General features: G+C 35.1%; 1 protein-coding gene across 1 annotated transcript in view; it reads left to right on the top strand.

Moving 5' to 3' along the window:
- The window catches only part of LOC131819718 (phospholipid-transporting ATPase ABCA3-like), a 136,409-nt gene that overhangs the window by 52,527 nt on the left and 65,580 nt on the right, over window positions 1–18,302 (top strand). The window contains exons 13-16 of the mRNA XM_059155003.1: window positions 6,939–7,093; window positions 7,343–7,498; window positions 7,845–8,055; window positions 13,921–14,071. Coding sequence (XP_059010986.1) covers window positions 6,939–7,093; window positions 7,343–7,498; window positions 7,845–8,055; window positions 13,921–14,071 — 673 coding nt within the window. The remainder of the gene's footprint in view (window positions 1–6,938; window positions 7,094–7,342; window positions 7,499–7,844; window positions 8,056–13,920; window positions 14,072–18,302) is intronic.

The raw sequence follows: 18,302 nt of genomic DNA, 5'->3' as shown, positions 1-18,302 counted from the left end.
AACTCCCAATGACCCAAAGTCCAGGAACAGATGTCTTTGCAGGCAAATTTTATCAAACATTTAAAAGATTTAATGTTCATTCTTCTCAAGGTATTCCAAAAAATTAAGAGGAACAAAACTTTCAAATTCATTCTGCAAGGTCAGCATTATCCTGATACCAAATCAAGCACCATACGTAAAATTACAGGTCAGTATTTCTGATGAACATATATGTAAACCTCCTCAAGAAAATGTTAGCAAACCAAATTAACAATAGATTAACAGGATTTATCATGATCGTGTTGGATTTATGCCACAGATGCAACGGTGATTCAGTACTGGCAAATCAATCAAAATGAACAATCAAATGAACAAGAGGAAGGATAAAAACCATATGATCATCTCAGTAGATGCAGAAAAAAAGCATTTGACAAAATGTGACATCCATTCTTGATTCAAAACTCTCTAAGTTTGGAGGGAACTCCAAAAGTATGTTTGGAGGGAATATATTTCAATATTATTAAGGCCATCTGTGATAAACCTACAGCTAAAATCATACTCAGTGGTGAAAAACTGAAATCTTTTTTTCTGAGATCAATAACAAGACAAACATGTCTGCTCCTACCACTTTAATTCAACATAATAGTGGATGCCGTAGTGACAGCAATCAGACAAGAAAAAGAAATAAAAGGCATTAAATTGGTAAGACTTAATACTATAACTATTAGCAAATGATGTATGTAGAAAACCCTAAAGACACCACCAAAATACTATTAGAACTAATAAATGAATTCCATAGGTTGCAGAACACAAAATTAATATGCAGGGGTAGTTTGGGAAGATGGCAGAGTAGGAGGACCCTGAGCTCACCCCATACCATGTTTACAACTAGATATTATCCTTATCCAAGTAAATAGAATTGCAAGTGTTCCAAAGATTAGCAGAACAAACTCTACAACTAAATATAGACAAGAAACTGCATCTGAAAGATTAGGAAGGTCAGAAAGGCAGAGGGAGGCTGCCTGCAAGAGGGAGGGAGTTGTACACAGAAAGAGCAGAGAAATTGATCTTTGCTTCAAGGAGCTCACATGGGGAAGACTGGTCCCCATGGCTTTTAAAACCAGAAGAGCTGAATTCTGTGAATGTGTATAACCATTGGAACTTAGAGCCTGGGGTTTTAAAAGTCAGCTGATTCAGCATGGGCAAGCAGGGACGGCTAATGTCCCTTGAAGAGAGAACAGTCTGCATAGAGAGACAACATAAAAACAGCAGTTTCCAGTGCCAGGGGCTAATGGGAGAAGGATCTGTTCATACTGATCTCAGAGCATGTTGGGGACTTCTTCAAAACTGAGGGAGCTGGCAGGTACCATTTCCCCCTTTCTCACTCCTACCCCCAATCCTCTGGTCCCAGCATAAACACAAGGTTATCTGCAGGCAGCAGGACTGCACATTCACTTGCTACCTAACCTGCTAGTAGTACATAATGCCCATGAGTTCTCCTGAGGACTCACCCACTTTAAGCCTGCTAGCTTCAGTCCCAGGCTCAGGACAAATTTTGTTAAAGCCACAACTGCACCCTGTCCTGCCATTGTGTTCCCTAAATACCTGCTGTGCTACACTCAACCATTCTTGTGCACCAAGCCCAGGCTCTGCCCCCAGCCACTTCAGCACTTTGGGGGATCCAGCATAAGACCAGTGGCCCAGAGCAAGTTTGCTAACACTGCCACTACACTCTCAAGTTCCCTGGCAGGTATACCCCTTCAGAGCTGTCCTTTCTGGGGCTGCTTGGGTGGCTCAGTCGGTTAAATGTCTGCCTTCAGCTCAGATCATGATCCTAGGATTCTGGGCTCCTTGCTGGCCTGTCTAGATCCTACTAATATCACAGAGAACAATAGTGCCTACAAAAGTTGAGGAGTCACTGCAGATGACTTCACTGAAAGGAAAAGTGACTCAGACACAACAGTAGGGTATAAACAACACACATTTTTGAAGTGCCAAATTCTGGTGAACAGGGGATGCTGCACCGCAGAGCACTCCAGGTCCTCTTCTTCATAAAGTCACTACTTTCAAGAGCAGAAGACATAGCCGACTTTGCTAATACACAGAAACAGACATAGGCAGACAAAGTGAGGAGACAGAAAAATTTATTCCAAATGTGAAAACAGGACAAGGCCACAGCCAGAGATCTAAGCAAAACAGATAAAAGTAACATGCCTGATAGAGAGTTTAAAGTAATGATAATAAGGATACTCACTGGAATTGAAAAAAGAGTGGAAGATGCAAATGAGACCCTTAACACAGGAGTAAGGAACAACATAACAGAGACAAAGGGCTCAATAAACAAAATGAGATATATGCCTGATGGAATGAACTGCAAGATGGGAAAAGCAGAAGAATGAATTAGTGACCCAGAAGGCAGACTAGGGGAAAGTAATCAAGCTGAACAAAAGAGGGAACAAAGAATTATGCAAAATTAGAATAGATTTAGGAAACTCTGATACTATCCAATATAATATCATTCATATTATAAGAGTCCCAGAAGAAGATATAGAACAGGGGGCGGATAAATTATTTGAAGAAATAATAGCTAAAAACATCCGTATCTGGGGAAGGAAACATATCCAGATCCAGGAGACACAGAGAACCCCCATCAAAATCAGCAAAAGCAGATCCACAATAAGATATATTGTAATTCAACTGGCAAAATATAGTAATAAAGAAAACAATTTAAAGCAGCAAGACAAAAGGAAACTGTAACCTACAAGGGGAAACCCATAAGACTAGCAGGAGATTTTTCAGCAAAAATTTTGCAAACCAGAAGAGAGTGGAATATTAAAAGTGCTGACTGGGAAAAATCTGTAGCCAAGAATACTTCTATCCAGCAAGGCTATCATTCAGAATAGGAGAGATAAAGAAACTCCCAGACACACAAAAAAACCAAAGGAGTTCATGACCACTAAACCAACCCTGCAAGAAATATTAAAAGGGACTTTAAAGAGTGGAAAGGAAAGACCTAAAATGACAGTGTAAAGGCAGGAAGCACAAAAGCAATAAAAATGAATATTTCTATTAAAAAATTAGTCAAGGAACTCACAAAATAAAATAATATAGAAATAACAACATATACCTAAAACATGGGGAGGAGAAGAAAAAAGAATGGGTTCAAATCTGGACAGTCATCAACTTAATATAAATTGCTATATGCAGAGTGGTTATATACAAACCTAATGGTCACTATTTATCAAAACCCACTAATAAATGTGCAGAGAATAAAGGAAATCTATATGTGTATCACTGAAAAAATCAGCAAAACATGAGAGAAAACCTGAATGGGAGAATATATTTGCAAATGACATATCCAGTAAGGGGTTAATATCCAGAATGTGTAAAGAACTCATAAAACTCAACACCAAAAAAAGGACACAATCTGATTAAAAAGTGAACAGAGGACCTGAGTATATATTTTTCCAAAGACATATAGATGACCAATAGACATATGAAAAGATGCTCAAGGGAAGCCTGGGTAGCTGTCAGTTAAGCATCCATCTTTGGCTAAGATCATGGACCCAGGGTCCTGGGATTGAGCCCCATGTTGGGTTCCCTGCTCAGCAGGGAGTCTACTTCTCCCTCTGAGGGGGAGGGAGGGAGAAGCAGACTCTCTGCTCTCAAATAAATTTTTAAAAAATCTCTTTTTTTGAAAAGATGCTCAACATCAGTCATCATTATTTAATGCAAATTGAAACCACAGTAAAATATCACTTCACAGCGGTTAGAATGGTTAGTGTCAAAAGGACAAGAAATAACAAGTGTTGGGGAGAATGTGGAGGAAAGAGAACCCTCATGCACTATTGGTGGGAATGTAAATTGGTTAAGCCACAGTGTAAAATAGCTTGAAATTTCCTCAAAAAATTAAAAACAGAAATACGATATGATCCAGTAACTTCACTAATGAGAATTTACCCAAGAAAATAAAAATAGTAATTTAAAAATATGCATGTACCCCTACATTTACTGCAGCATTATTTACAACAACTAAGAAATAGAAGCAACCCAAGTATCCATCAACACATGAATGGATAAGGAAGATGTGATACAGGTATATATAGTGTATATAGATTTAGATATAGATATAGATATAGATAATGTTTATGTATATGTATGTGGACAGTAAATCAATACATATTTTCCTTTAATTTCAAAAGAAATTCTATAAAAATATTTGTATTATTGTAATGCTGGGCCTGTAATTCAGAAAAGTAATAAATTTGACAGTAATAGCATAAAGGAGGTGGATGGGTGCCAAGTTGTAATAGAGTAAGGAAGGGATACTAGATGGGAACACAAATCCATAGGAACAAATGAAGAGAACCAAAAATGCAAAATAAGAAGTAAGTTTAACAAACTATAATTACATGCTTACTCTCCTTTATCCACTTTGGTAATAGGCATAAAATCCTGTAACTATTAATTATACAGTGTATTGTAGGAATGGTAACACATGTAGATGAACTGTGTATAATAGCAGCACAAAAATAGAGAAGAGGGAGCAGCTCTCTAGAATTAAGTTAACATAAATCTGATAAATATGCCTAGTAAGCCTCAGAACAACTACTAAGAACATAATTCAAAAATATATATATAGTGGAAAAAATCATTAAAGGAATTTAAATGTTACGCTAGAAAATAATCAAGGCAAAAGAAAGCAATAAAGAAGAAATAGAGTAACAAAAATGACATGAGACATAAAAATGAAAAAGCAAAATGGCTGACTTAAACCCAGCTATATCGATAATAATATTGTTAGTGGATTGTACAATCCATAGAAAAGGCTGATTATCAGATGTATTAAAATAAAATCCAGCTCTCTGCTTTGTACAGGAGACACATTTTAGATTCAAAGATACAAATACTTTGAAAGTAAAAGGATGTAAAGAATACATAAAATGCAACCAAAGTAAATCTCCAGTAGCTATGCAAATATCAGACTCTGAAACAAAGTGTTACTAGAAAAAGAGAAGGATATTTTGTAATGATAAAGGGGTCAATTTACCTTGAAGTTGTAACATTTATAAATTTATATGCACCTAACAACAAAGTTCCCAAATATATGAAGCAAAAACTGTCAGAATTTAAGGCAGAAAAAGACAAATGGAAAGGTAATAATTGTAGATTTCAGTATCCCACTTTTAATAAAAGATAGCAAGTAGGCAGAATATCAACAACACATAGATGACTTGAAAAATATTACGTACATGGGACGCCTGGGTGGCTCAGTTGGTTAAGCAGCTGCCTTCAGCTCAGGTCATGATCCCAGCGCCCTGGGATCGAGTCCCGCATCGGGCTCCTTGCTCCGCAGGGAGCCTGCTTCTCCCTCTGACTCTGCCTTCCACTCTGTCTGCCTGTGCTCGCTCTTGCTCGCTCACTCTCTGACAAATAAATAAATAAAATCTTTTAAAAAAATACATACAAAATAGATCTTGTAAGTATCTATACACATTTCATCTAACAACAGCAAAATCTATGTTGTTCTCAACCACATGTAGAATATTCTCTATAGTAGACTATACATTGGGCCACCAAAAAAGCCTGAATAAATTTAAAAGATTGAAATGACACAAAGTGTAGTCACTGATTACATTGGAGTAAAATTATAAATTTACAACAGGAAGAAATGATAAATTCACATACTTGTGGAAATTAAACAACATACTTCTAAATACTAATAGTGAAAGAAGAAATTACAAAGAAAATGAAGAAATATTCGACATGAATGAAAATGACATAACATACAAAACTAATGAGATGCAGCCAAAGCAGTGCTTAGAGGGAAACTAATAGCTCTAAATTCCTACATTAAAAAGTTCTGTTAAACAATCTGTCCACCTTAAGAGACTTAAAAAAGAATAGCCATATAAATCCAAAGCAAGAAAAAAGAAGGAAGTAGGGGTATTAATGAAACCAAAAGTTAGTCTTTGAAAAGATCAATTAAAGTGACAGACCTTCAGCTATACTGACCAGGAAAAAAAAAAAAATGAAGAAACAAAAAACAGAGGATTCAAATCACTAAAATCAGAAATAAACTAAAATCACTAAACTACAGAAATAAGTCAAAGGGGGCTTATCAGCTATAACAGTCTCATTTCAGTACATCTAAAATTAGATTGCATTATTAAAAATGAAAACTTCTGGAATAAACATGACAATAGAGGGAACTGCTGCACAACAGGGATAATGTGAGACATCATGTTGGATGGATATTTCTGAACGTATTTATCCTCTTGGTCATGTTTTTTTTTTTTTATAATGAAGTATAACTGACATACAATATTATGTTAGTTTCAGGTGTAAAACATAGGGATTTCACAATTCTATACAATACTCAATGCTTACCTCAGTAAGTGCAAAGTAGGATTAATGAGTTACTGGATTTGAAATGATATTCTTCTTTAAACTTCATCAATAATTATGAGAGCTATGGATAAAAATTATACAAATATTTTGAAACTATTTTAGGTTATTATGTGTTATCTCCCCTGACTAGAATTTCAATTCTTCTAACAGTTTTATTATCTGCATTTTCAAGTTTTAATTAAAGAGTTTACCATAGTCTAGGTCAGTGTATGATCCTTACACAATTCATAAATGTCACATAGCTGATGGCAATGCTGTTAAATTCTAATAAAACAAACTCTATTGCTTTTATATACCTGAGTGATTTGTACTCATATTCATTGACTATTAGAACATGCAGTTAATCAAATAAAAATAAAAATTAAATATTTTTAATCTCATCACCTCAAATACAATTGGTATTTTATGGAATTTTCTTCTGAGAGATATTGCTAATTCTAACAAATAATCCATATATAGATTTCAAATTTAAGTTTTTAATGAAAAGTTTGTTGTCATGTTCCCTCATGAAAGCTAAGGTATTATTATGTTTTCTGCTTGATCCCTAGGTCTCTATCCTGCTACCAGTGGAGAGGTCTATATTAATGGATATGACATTTCACAGCAGATGGTACAGATCAGGAAAAGCCTGGGCTTGTGTCCTCAACAAAACTTGTTGTTTAATTACTTGACCGTGTCAGAACACCTTTATTTCTATTGTGTGGTAAGCCAATAAAGATATGTTCCTTTTTCCCCACTCTACTGATGTACTTTAGGTAGATTCCCAACTATCAATATCCTTATTTTTAGAAAGTTCAAAAACTGATTTTTTATTAATTCTCCTTTAAATATAAAGACAGGCCAAGGAAAGAAGACACTACAGAAATAATATAAGAAAATATATAACTTTTGTATAAAGTTTTTCTAAGGAAAAAGCTGGAAACACCCTGTAAATTCTGGCTTCTCTTTGTAGGTAAAAGGAATACCTCGAAAGACACGTCTTCTGGAAATTGATCATATGCTGGCTGCTTTTAACCTTCTAGATAAGCGTAATGAATTTTCATGTTCACTGAGTGGAGGAATGAAGCGCAGACTCTCCATGATCATAGCACTTCTAGGGGGTTCCAAGGTAAAAAAAAAAAAATGTGGGGGTACTAAGAATGTATCCCCAATGAAGCTAGTCTAAAAAATTTAGCCAACAAAAACCTGAGAGCTGATGAAAATCTAACACTAAGAGGAACCTTACAAATTAAATCCCATGTAGAATTCACATTATCAAATTATTGTAATAAATTTTTCACAAGTTTAGAATTATTCTAGCATTCCTAATTCAGTTTTAGTCTAAACTTGTTATCTTAGCTTAATTGAACAAGTGACTGAAAAACAAAACCAGAGTAACCCCCATAAGTGGTAAGATCTTAGTGACACTAGTACATAATGTTTAATGGTTATGAAATTGTTCTTCTGGTCTTCAGGTGGTGATACTTGATGAGCCAACCTCTGGCATGGACCCAGCCTCAAGGAGGGCCACCTGGGATGTCCTTCAGCAGTATAAACAGGATCGTACCATCTTATTGACCACCCACTACATGGATGAAGCTGACTTTCTGGGTGATCGCATAGCCATCATGGTCGAGGGATCCCTGCGGTGCTGTGGCTCTTCAGTTTTCCTGAAAAAAATATACGGTCTCTTTCCCTTTGATTATTTTTTGGGTATTGATATCTCAATATTCTTCTAACATAATCTTCATGAATATTGATATTTAGTAATATTATTCTAATATAATTTCCATAATTTTTTGTCTGTCTCCCCAAAACTTCTATGATTTCCTCTTTCTATTGGGGCTTTGAAGTAATGATCATAGTTTATTTATTTTTAGTATGGAAGTATAATTGACATACAGTGTCCTATTATTTTCAGGTGTACCTCATAGTGATTCAGTATTTTATAAATATAAAATTTAATAAATATATTATAATTGTAATAAATATATTATTACAGAGTGATCCTCATGATAAGTCTAGTTACAATCTGTAACCATACAAAGTTATTACAATATTATTGACTGTATTTCCCATGCTGTATATTATATCTGCATCGCTTATTTATTTTGTATCCAGTTTACTCCTCTTAATCCCCCTTACTTATTTGCATGGCCTCCAACCCCTTCTGTTTCTGGTAACTGACAAAGTTTGTTTCTTGTATCTTTGAGTCTGTTTTGTCTCTGTGTTTTTTTTTTTTTTAAGATTCTACATGTAAGTGAAATTATTCAGTATTTGTCTTTGTCTGATTTATTTCACTTAGCATGATATCATCTAGGTCTAGCCATGTTGTTACACATGGAAGGATTTCATTTTTATGGCTACATAATATTCCATTGTGTATATTTACCACATCTTCTTGATTTGTTCATCAGTGAGTGGACACTTAGGTTGCTTCCATAACTCAGCTCTGGTAAATAATGCTGCAATAAACATAGGGGTGCATATATCTTTTTGAATTGGCATGTTTGTGTTCTTTGAGTAAATACCCTGTAGTGGAATTACTGGATCGTATAGTAGTTCTACTTTTAATTTTTTGAGGAATCTTCACAATGTGTTCCACAGTGGTTCCATCAGTTTCCATTTCTGCCAACAGTCCAGAGGGTTCTTTTTTCTCCGCATCCTCACCATCATCTATTATTTCTTGTATTACAGTTTTAGCCATTCTTTTTTTCATTATTATGTTCAGTTAGCCATGGTATAGTACATATGTTTTTGACATAGTGTTCAATGATTCATTAGTTACTTATAACACCCAGTGCTCATCACAACACATGCCCTCCTTAATACCCATCACCCTGTTACCCCCTCCCCTGACCCCTACCCTCTGAAACTCTGTTTGTTTCCCATGAGCATAGTCTCTCATGGTTCATCTCCCTCTCTGGTTTCTCCTCCTTCAGATTCCCCCGCCTTCCCCTATGCTCCTCTGTGCTATTGCTTATGTTCCACATATGAGTGAAACCTTATGATAATTGTCTTTCTCTGCTTGACTTACTTCATTTAGCATAATCCTCTCCAGTTCCATCTATGTTGATGCTAATGGCGAATATTCATCCTTTCTGATGGCTGAATTGTATGTGTGTACTGGAAAGGAACCAGTCAACAAAACTAAGAGGCAAGGGTCCCTGGTGGCTTAGGCGTTAAGTGTCTGCCTTTGGCTCAGGTCATGATCCCAGGGTCCTGGGATGGAACCCCACATTGGGCTCCCTGCTCAGTGGGAAGCCTGCTTCTCCCTCTCCCACTCACCCTGCTTGTCTTCCCTCTCTTGCTGTGTCTCTCTCTAATAAATAAATAAAAATCTTAAAAAAAAAAAAAAAAACCCAACAGCTAAGAGGCAGGCCACAGAATGGCAGAAGATATTTGCAAAGGACATTATAGATAAAGGACTGGTATCTGTGATAAAAAAAAAAAACCAATCCAGTCAACACCCAAAAAGCAATCCAGTCAAAATATGGGCAGAAGACATGAACAGACACTTCTCCAGAGAAGACATACAAATGGCTAGGAGACACATGAAAAAGTGTTCAACATCACTAGTCATCAGGGAAATACAAATGAAGACCATAATGAGATACCACCTTACACCAGTTAGAATGGCCAAAATTAACAAGACAGGGAATAACAAATGTTGGCAAGGATATGGAAAAAGGGAAACCCTCTTACTTTGTTGGTGGGAATGCAAGCTGGTACAGCCACTCTGGAAAACAGTATGGAGCTTCCTCAAGAAGTTATGCAGCCATCAAAAGAAATGAAATCTTGCCATTTGTGACAACATGGATGGAACTAGAGCGTATCATGCTTAGCGAAATAAGTCAAGCAGAGAAAGACAACTATCATATGATCTCCCTGATATGAGGAAGTAGTGATGCAACATGGGGGCTTAAGTGGGTAGGAGAAGAATAAATGAAACAAGATGGGATTGGGAGGGTGACAAACCATAAGTGACTCTTAATCTCACAAAACAAACTGAGGGTTGCTGGGGGAAGGGGGTTTGGGAGAAGGGAGTAGGATTATGGACATTGGGGAGGGTATGTGCTTTGGTGAGTGCTGTGAAGTGTGTAAACCTGGTGATTCACAGACCTGTACCCCTGGGGATAAAAATACATGTTTATAAAAAATAAAAAATTAAAAATAAAAAAGAGGTTAAAAATAGAGACACCCTATGACCCAACAATGCACTTCTAGGTATCTACTCCAAAGATACAGATATAAAGGAAAGAAGGTAAACATGCACCCCAATGTTCATAGCAGCAATGTCAACTATAGTCAAACTGTGGAAGGAGCCAAGATGCCCTTCAACAGATGAATGGGTAAAGAAGATGTGGTTTTAGCCATTCTGACAGGTGTGAAGTGATACCTCCTTATGGTTCTGATTTGTAATTCCCTGATGATGAGTGATGTTGAGCACATTTTCATGTATCAATTAGCCTTCTATATGTCTTTGGAGAAATGTCTGTTCATGTCTTCTGCCTTTTTTAAATTGGATTATTTGGTCTTTGGTGTTGAGTTGTATAATTTCTTTGTATATTGTGAATGTTATTCCTTTATTTGATATCATTTACAAATATCTTCTCCCACTCACAATGCTGTCTTTCTGTTTTGTTAACAATTTCCTTCCCTGCACAAAAGCTAGGTTTGATGTAGTCTCAATAGTTTAATTTTGCTTTTGTTTCCCTTGCCAGAGGAGACCCAGCTAGAAAAATGTTTCTATAGTCAATATCAAAGAGATTACATCCTGTGTTTTCACCTAGGAATTTTTGGTTTGCAAGCATTTTCTTTTATTCTGTAGTTTGCCTTCCATTTTGTTGTTTCCTTTGTCATTCAGAATCTTTTTATTTAATTTTTAAAAAAAGATTTATTGATTTATTTTAGAGAGAGAGAGAGATAGTGATTGGAGGGAGATGCAGAGGGAGGGAATCTTCAAGCAGACTCTCCACTGAGCACATAGCCTGACTCAGGGCTCAGTCCCACAACCATGAGATCCTGGCCTGAGCTGAAGCCAAGAATTGGATACCAAACAGACTGAGCCACCCAGGCACCCCCATCCTCTTTTTAGTTTGTTGTGGACACACTTGTCTATTTTTTCTTTTCTTTGCTATGCTTCTGGTTTCATATCCAAAAAACATCATTGCCAGGACCAATGTCAATAAGATTTTACCCAGTGTTTTCTTGTAGGAGTAGATCTTACTTTTTTCATTAAATCTATTCATTTGTTCTGTCTTTTTGTTTGGAGAGTTTAATCTGTTTATATTTAATACAGATTTTTATAGGGAAGTGCTCCTTTGTTAATTGTGTTCTCTTTGTCTTATAATTCTGTGTCCTTCTTTTCCTGTCTTGCTGTCTTCATTTCTTTTTTACTGATTTTTTTGGTATTGATATGCTTTGATTTCTTTGTTTTGTGTAATTTCTAGACATATTTTCTTTGTGGTTATCATGGAACTAACATAAAATATAACTTCATGTTATAAGCTGATAACTTAAACTCCATTGCATACAAAAAACTGTTCTCTTTACTTCCCTCACAACATTTTAGTTGTTGATGGCACACATATATATTTGTATTGTGTAATTGTGCATTGAATATCTTATTTTTTTGTTAACATGTTTTAGTAATAATATTTACTTTAGTAAATCCTTCATTTTTGAAGGATAGTTTTACCAAATAGAGTACTCTTGGTTGGTATTTTTTCTTTCAGCACTTTAAATATATCTCGTTATGCCCTCTAGCCTTCAAAATTTCTGCTGATAATTGCTGTCTAATGAGCAATCCCTTGTATGTAACAACTTGCTTTTCCCTTGCTGCTTTTAAAATCTTCTCTTTGTCTTTGACTTTTTACTATTTGATTTATAATGTATCTTATTATAGATATCTTTGGATTCATCTTGTTTAGATCCTTTGCATGTGTGTCTCTGAATGTCCATTTCCTTTCCTTGGTTGGGAAGTTTTCAGCCATTATTTCTTTGAATAAACTTTCTAGCTCCTCCTCTTTCTCCTCCCTCTCTCCCTCCCTCCATTATGGGACTCCCATATTGTATATATTGCTCTACTTAGTGATACTCTAAGTCTCTTGGGCTTTATTTATTCTTTTTTCATTTTTTTTTCTTTTTGTTCCTCTGAGTGAACAGTTTCCAGTGACTTGACTTTGAGGTCACTTATCCTTTTGTCCACTTTATGTAGTCCACATTTGAACCCCTTTAATGAATTTTTCATTTTAGTTACTATATTCTTTAGCTCTATAACTTCTTTTTGGTACTTCTTATACTTTGTTTCTTTGTTGAAATTCTCACTTTGTTCATGTGTTGGTATCCTGACCTTGGTGAGTATCTTTATAATGTTATTTTAAACTCTGTCAGGTAAATTATGTAGATCTCCATTTAATATAGTCATATTTTGGAGATAATATTTTTCCTTTGTTTGGAAAACATTTCTATTTCTGCTTCTCTATTTTTTTCCATCACATTTAGGTTTCTATTTTCTAGTTTCCTTGCTTGTTTTTTTAAATGATTAAATTTGGAATATAATAATATGGGACTAAAGTAATTGATATTTATCCCAGAAAATGGTATACCCTGGTCTGTTATGCCACTATTATGGAAGACTTAGTCACTATAATCTATATTTGAGCAAATACTGGGATGTATTACACCTATGTATAGATTCTCTCCATCACAGTCTTCAAATGTTTTAGTAATAGGATCAGGATTTTGCTCTTAGCAGAGGTTGGGATCTGTACATGAATGAGATCATGAGATCTCTTTAAGCTATAGTCCAGTTCCCAGCTTTTTGTATCTAACAGATGCTCTTTGATTTCCATTTCTGCACTATTTTCTTTACCTTAAAGGTTTTCTGTCTACCCTGCTGCCCTCTCTCTAACCTTCAAAGGGCCATTGCAGTGAAGGGCTAATGTACCACAGATGTGTTTCTCTCGGCTCTTTTTCTGTCCTGAGCTGTCAGAGTACCATTGCAATGTTTTCCACAAAGTTCTGGAGTGCCCTGGAGACATTTTTTTCCTACTTCTTACACTTTCCTCCAGCTTTGCAAGATAAGTATAGTGCATCTGGTGGATGTGGAGAATACTTTGGAAAGATTTCTCAGATATCCAATGGAAGGGACTTTTATCTGATTAATTTACTGCCTTACTTATAATAGGCTCCAAATAGATATCTGTTTAATGAATATTAACCTTGTCTTCTCAGATCTCAATGTCAATAGAATAAAAGGCCATATTATTTTTTCCAAATATATGGAAGTTTCCCAAATATATGTTTTTTTTTTCCAAAAAAAAAAAAAAACCCAGATTTTTTTTCCATCTCTGTTCTATTAGTCCCTAAGAAAATTAATGAAATTATGAAAGAAGTACTAATTAGACTTCTTAGACTTACAGTCATATGATTAACATGCTTTATCTTCTTCTAGCTCACCTAAAACATGGAAAGCCAACTATGGTCTCCCAAGAATATTGGAAATACAAAATTGTTTCATTTGTTCTTCTAAATGGATTTTCTCAGGTGTGGGATACCACATTGTCATGGTGAAGGAAGCTCACTGTAATGTTGAAGAAATCTCCAAATTGCTTCAGTATTATATACCAACAGCCACTTTGGAGAAGAATGTTAATAAAGAAGTATCTTTTATTCTACCCAAAGAGTACACCCACAGGTATGAGTCCAGAGAATGCAAAATGATTAATGTTTAGATAACCAGATATCATTATTGCTTTCCCAGGCATCTTCAGTCTTAGTAAATAGAGTTTATTTAACAAGCCAGAACTCCAGTCATTGCTATCACTTTCACTGAAAAGAAGGATGCCACATTTGGCTATAGATTCCTGGTTTTAATTGGTTATTACTGATTGTATGTTTTGGTGGCACCAAAATTGGTGAGTAAAGTGAACAGAAATATAAATGAGATGAAAATGATTTTAGTGGTGGCTCTTGAAGCCAAGGTGATGGGAACTCAGTTTAAAAAGGCAGCTTGCGGGGTGCCTGGGTGGCTCGGAGGGTTAAGCCTCTGCCTTCGGCTCAGGTCATGATCTCAGGGTCCTGGGATCGAGTCCCACATTGGGCTCTCTGCTCGGCGGGGAGCCTGCTTCCTCCTCTCTCTCTGCCTGCCTCTCTGCCTGCTTGTGATCTCTGTCTGTCAAATAAATAAATAAAATCTTTATAAAAATAAAAAATAAAAAGGCAGTTTGCTCTCACTAGCCCAGTTTTTCATCAAAGGTAGTCACAAAGAATAATAACTCTACCTAAGATAACCATGCTGATAAAGGGAAATCAAAACTAAGTATACTCATCAGTGACTTTGAGAGTATAATATTTTTATCTTTTTCTAATATATAAGTAGGTAGTTGTAGTATTTCCTCAAGCCAGTTGTCATATTCCAGAAGAATATGAAGGATTTTAATGCCTTCTTTTCTAGGAAAAGGAGGGATGTTTCAAAAAGCAGAAAAAGAAGGAAAAGGAACTGCATCCTGTCAACATTGTTCATTTAGTAAATTTGAAAGTTCTTGAGAAGCAGCAGCATAGAATAGTGTGATCAAGCAGCAGAATGGAATCAAGATTCTAGCTATAAGCTGAAATGAGTGAATTAAATATCATGGAGAATTAGAAATAAAATTCTAGATACGTATCTTCAGCGATACATGGTGGTTGACTCATTCAGAAAAGTTGGGAACCAAATGGGTGTTTTGGCCCATTGTGATAGTTGTTGTCCATGTGAAGCTGCAGAGTCTCTCTGAAGGAGACATAAAGTTAAAGCACTTGCTTAAACTTATCACACTATCTGCCTATCCTCATTCATATGGACACAAATGACATTCTCAAAGAATGTCTAAAAGAGGAAATGAAAGTATTCTGAAGCAGATGATGTCTTTTATCATCATAGTTATAGTATCTTCTTTATATTTTATCATATCTTCATATTTGAAAGCAGACGGTCTTTATCATCTATTCTTACTAATCATTGGGGCTTAAGAGAACAGGAAAAGGAAGAAGATCCAAGAGGTGAACTATTAATTTTAGATTACTGGGCCATATAATGATGCACTGACTCCAGAATAAACTTGGAAGTCATGAAATGAGGGAAGAATGTGTTTTTCTAACAGGGAGATGTTTTATTTAAAAAAAAACAAAACACAATTTTTTAAAAAGTCAGCTCCACATCCAGCATGGACCCCAACACAGGATTTGAACTCACAACCTTGAGATCAAGACCTGAGCTAAGATCAAGAGCTGGGTGCTTAATTGACTGAGCCAACCAGGTACCCCTAATAGGGAGATACTTTAAACTAAGAAATGGAAAAAAACAATTTGAAGGAAAAGAAATCACTATGAATCTATTTTTTTTCAGAATATAATATGAAAAAAAATGAAATGATGGTTGAATTCTTGGTGATTTTTATTCCAGCTAGGATTTTTATAACTGATAGTAATTGAACAGTAACTTTTTGCAAGATACTATTCTAGTATGGGTTAATTTACAAATTTAAATAAATAATAAGGAAGAGAATAAGCATTTTAGTTGCATATATCTGTATTCTGATTCATTGAATGTCTCTCACAAGGAAAGTACTCTTGAAATTTTAAAACAGTATTGTAACTTGCTGTAAAACAATGCTGAGACTTGTTGGAATGAAGCTTAAGTTTAGAATGTTGCCTGGGGAGTGGAGTGAATGGAAGTGATATGCAGAGACGTAAAAGAATTACCAGAATAGTGTTACATAGGAAATATTTATATATTTAAAATTCATGAATTAGAGACTGTAAATATAAAGGGAAACCAGTGGGTGGCAATAGAAGAAAGAAACAAATACCATTTTATGAAGCACCTACAAATTAAAAGGAGGAAATGTACTATTCCTGGTACAAGGTTTAAGCAAGATAACATGGTAAAGAGAGTAATTCAAGTATAGACACACAACAGATATTTCATTCACCTCAAAGCAAGTCTACTGATGTGTCTCTAAGGTTTGTTGCCAACAATTACCTCTTAGAAAGATGGCAGGGGGAGGAACAGAGGTAATTAAAAACAAACTAATACTATAAATCTAAATCTGCTAATCAAGAAAATGTTGGTTGAAGGCAAAAAAAAAAAAAAAGATGTTTTATGGGAAATTTACATCATTGTGGTGAACTTCAGGACAGAAAAGAAGAAAGGATCTTGGTAGACTTAGAAGCTAACATTATATAGAATATACATAAGATATATAGAAAAGCAAATTTCTATAACATAACCCAAGATTGTTTGGAAGCTTCAAAAATGAAATTCTGAACACAGATCCCAAAGTTGAAAAAAATAGAATGACAGCTAAAATTCAATAAACAAAGATAAGTAATAGAGTTGATACAGAATATCATCAGGAATTTTATCACCCCAATCTGTTATTCAAAGGATTTAAAAAGCGGTTCATTTAATATTAATTTGGGGTGTTTTGAGCAGGTTTAGCTCCTAAGCAGTGAAGTTGGAAAGATGTATGAGGGTTACAAGTATGTATTTGGTATAGTAGAAAGAGCTCTAGTATTTGAGATAATCCAGCATATTAGCCAGGAAGAAAAAGAAGAGAAATTAAATGTATACATGATAGATCTAGATAATTGTTATGCAAGGCCACTTTGGAAGTGTCCTGATAACCTTCCTGTAGTTTGGCCTTGACTTGTCTTAAAGGCATGAGATTTTGAGGTTGGGACCTGGAAATGAGAAAAGACTAAAATATTGTCACCAAGAATTTCAAGGAAAGGAAGCTTCACTGTCGGCATCAAGTAAAGACAAATTTTCAACTCCTGTTTTGATTCAATCTTTCAACCAAAGAGAATGATCTTTTAATTTAAAATACAAGAACAAACAGGGAGAAAGGGAGAAATTTTCAGTGTGCTTCTCACAGCTGTAAAGAAGTTCAAGTTTCCAAGCTGTAATGAAGTGCATATGAGACACTCACATCACTATGAAGTGACTGCAGAGGAATAAATGTTAGTTCAAGTGAAATAATTTTGCAACAAATAAAGGAAGAAAATAAAATGTACTTAATTTTACCTTTTTCAAAGTGACTCTGTTTACAAGATGATTCTTAAATTTAGAAAGATTATACCAAATAGTAAGATTAAATCAGTAGTAAATCAAGAGAGATTAAATCAAATAGTCATGGTGATACTGTTGGTTTAAAACACAAGACAGTTAGAAAACTAGAGATGTGCCAATCTCATTCTAATTTTAAACTTGAGAAGTTGACACTGATGTTCTCATGGTTGATTCAGAGCAAAACACACACACATACCCCAAAACCTTGAATGATAACTAATAAATCACTAAATCATGCAAAAACTCATTTTGGTCTTGTACAGAATTACCTCCATATGTTTTATATGATTTTAAGTCAGTCCTGAATAAATATCAATCTCTTTCTAAGGATGAGCAGGAAAAAGAATGGGCTGTAGAAAAGATACTGAATTTTGAAATAAAAGCACTAATCTAAGAAATAATAAGAAATGCCTACTTTGAAAATAATTTCCCAATATGGAAATTCAGAAATTCTCTGCTATATAGTCTCAATCAAATTAAAGAGGGCACTAAATGTAGAGCAGTTTGGAGGATAGGAAAATGAGATAAAATGATGTGAAATTCCTGATCAACTAATAAAAATCTGACCAATACTTAGGCAGAAAAGAGAACTACTAAAAGAGAACTACTATGCCAAAAATTCTTCCCTATGAGGAAACCTTCAAAAAATAAAGAGACCAACCAGTATATTAGCACTACACACCCACAAGAATGGCTGAAACTAAAAAGACAGCTTATAATATATGAGTAAATGGATCTCATTGCTGATAGAAATATAAAATGGTAAAACTGCTTTGGAAAATGAGTGATCTTCTTTTTACTAAGCTAAATATGTGCT

The sequence above is a fragment of the Mustela lutreola genome, chromosome 17, assembly GCF_030435805.1.
Source record: "Mustela lutreola isolate mMusLut2 chromosome 17, mMusLut2.pri, whole genome shotgun sequence".
Lineage (NCBI taxonomy): Eukaryota > Metazoa > Chordata > Mammalia > Carnivora > Mustelidae > Mustela > Mustela lutreola.
Note: the sequence above shows the minus strand (reverse complement) of the source record. Positions and strands in the feature narration are given on the sequence as shown.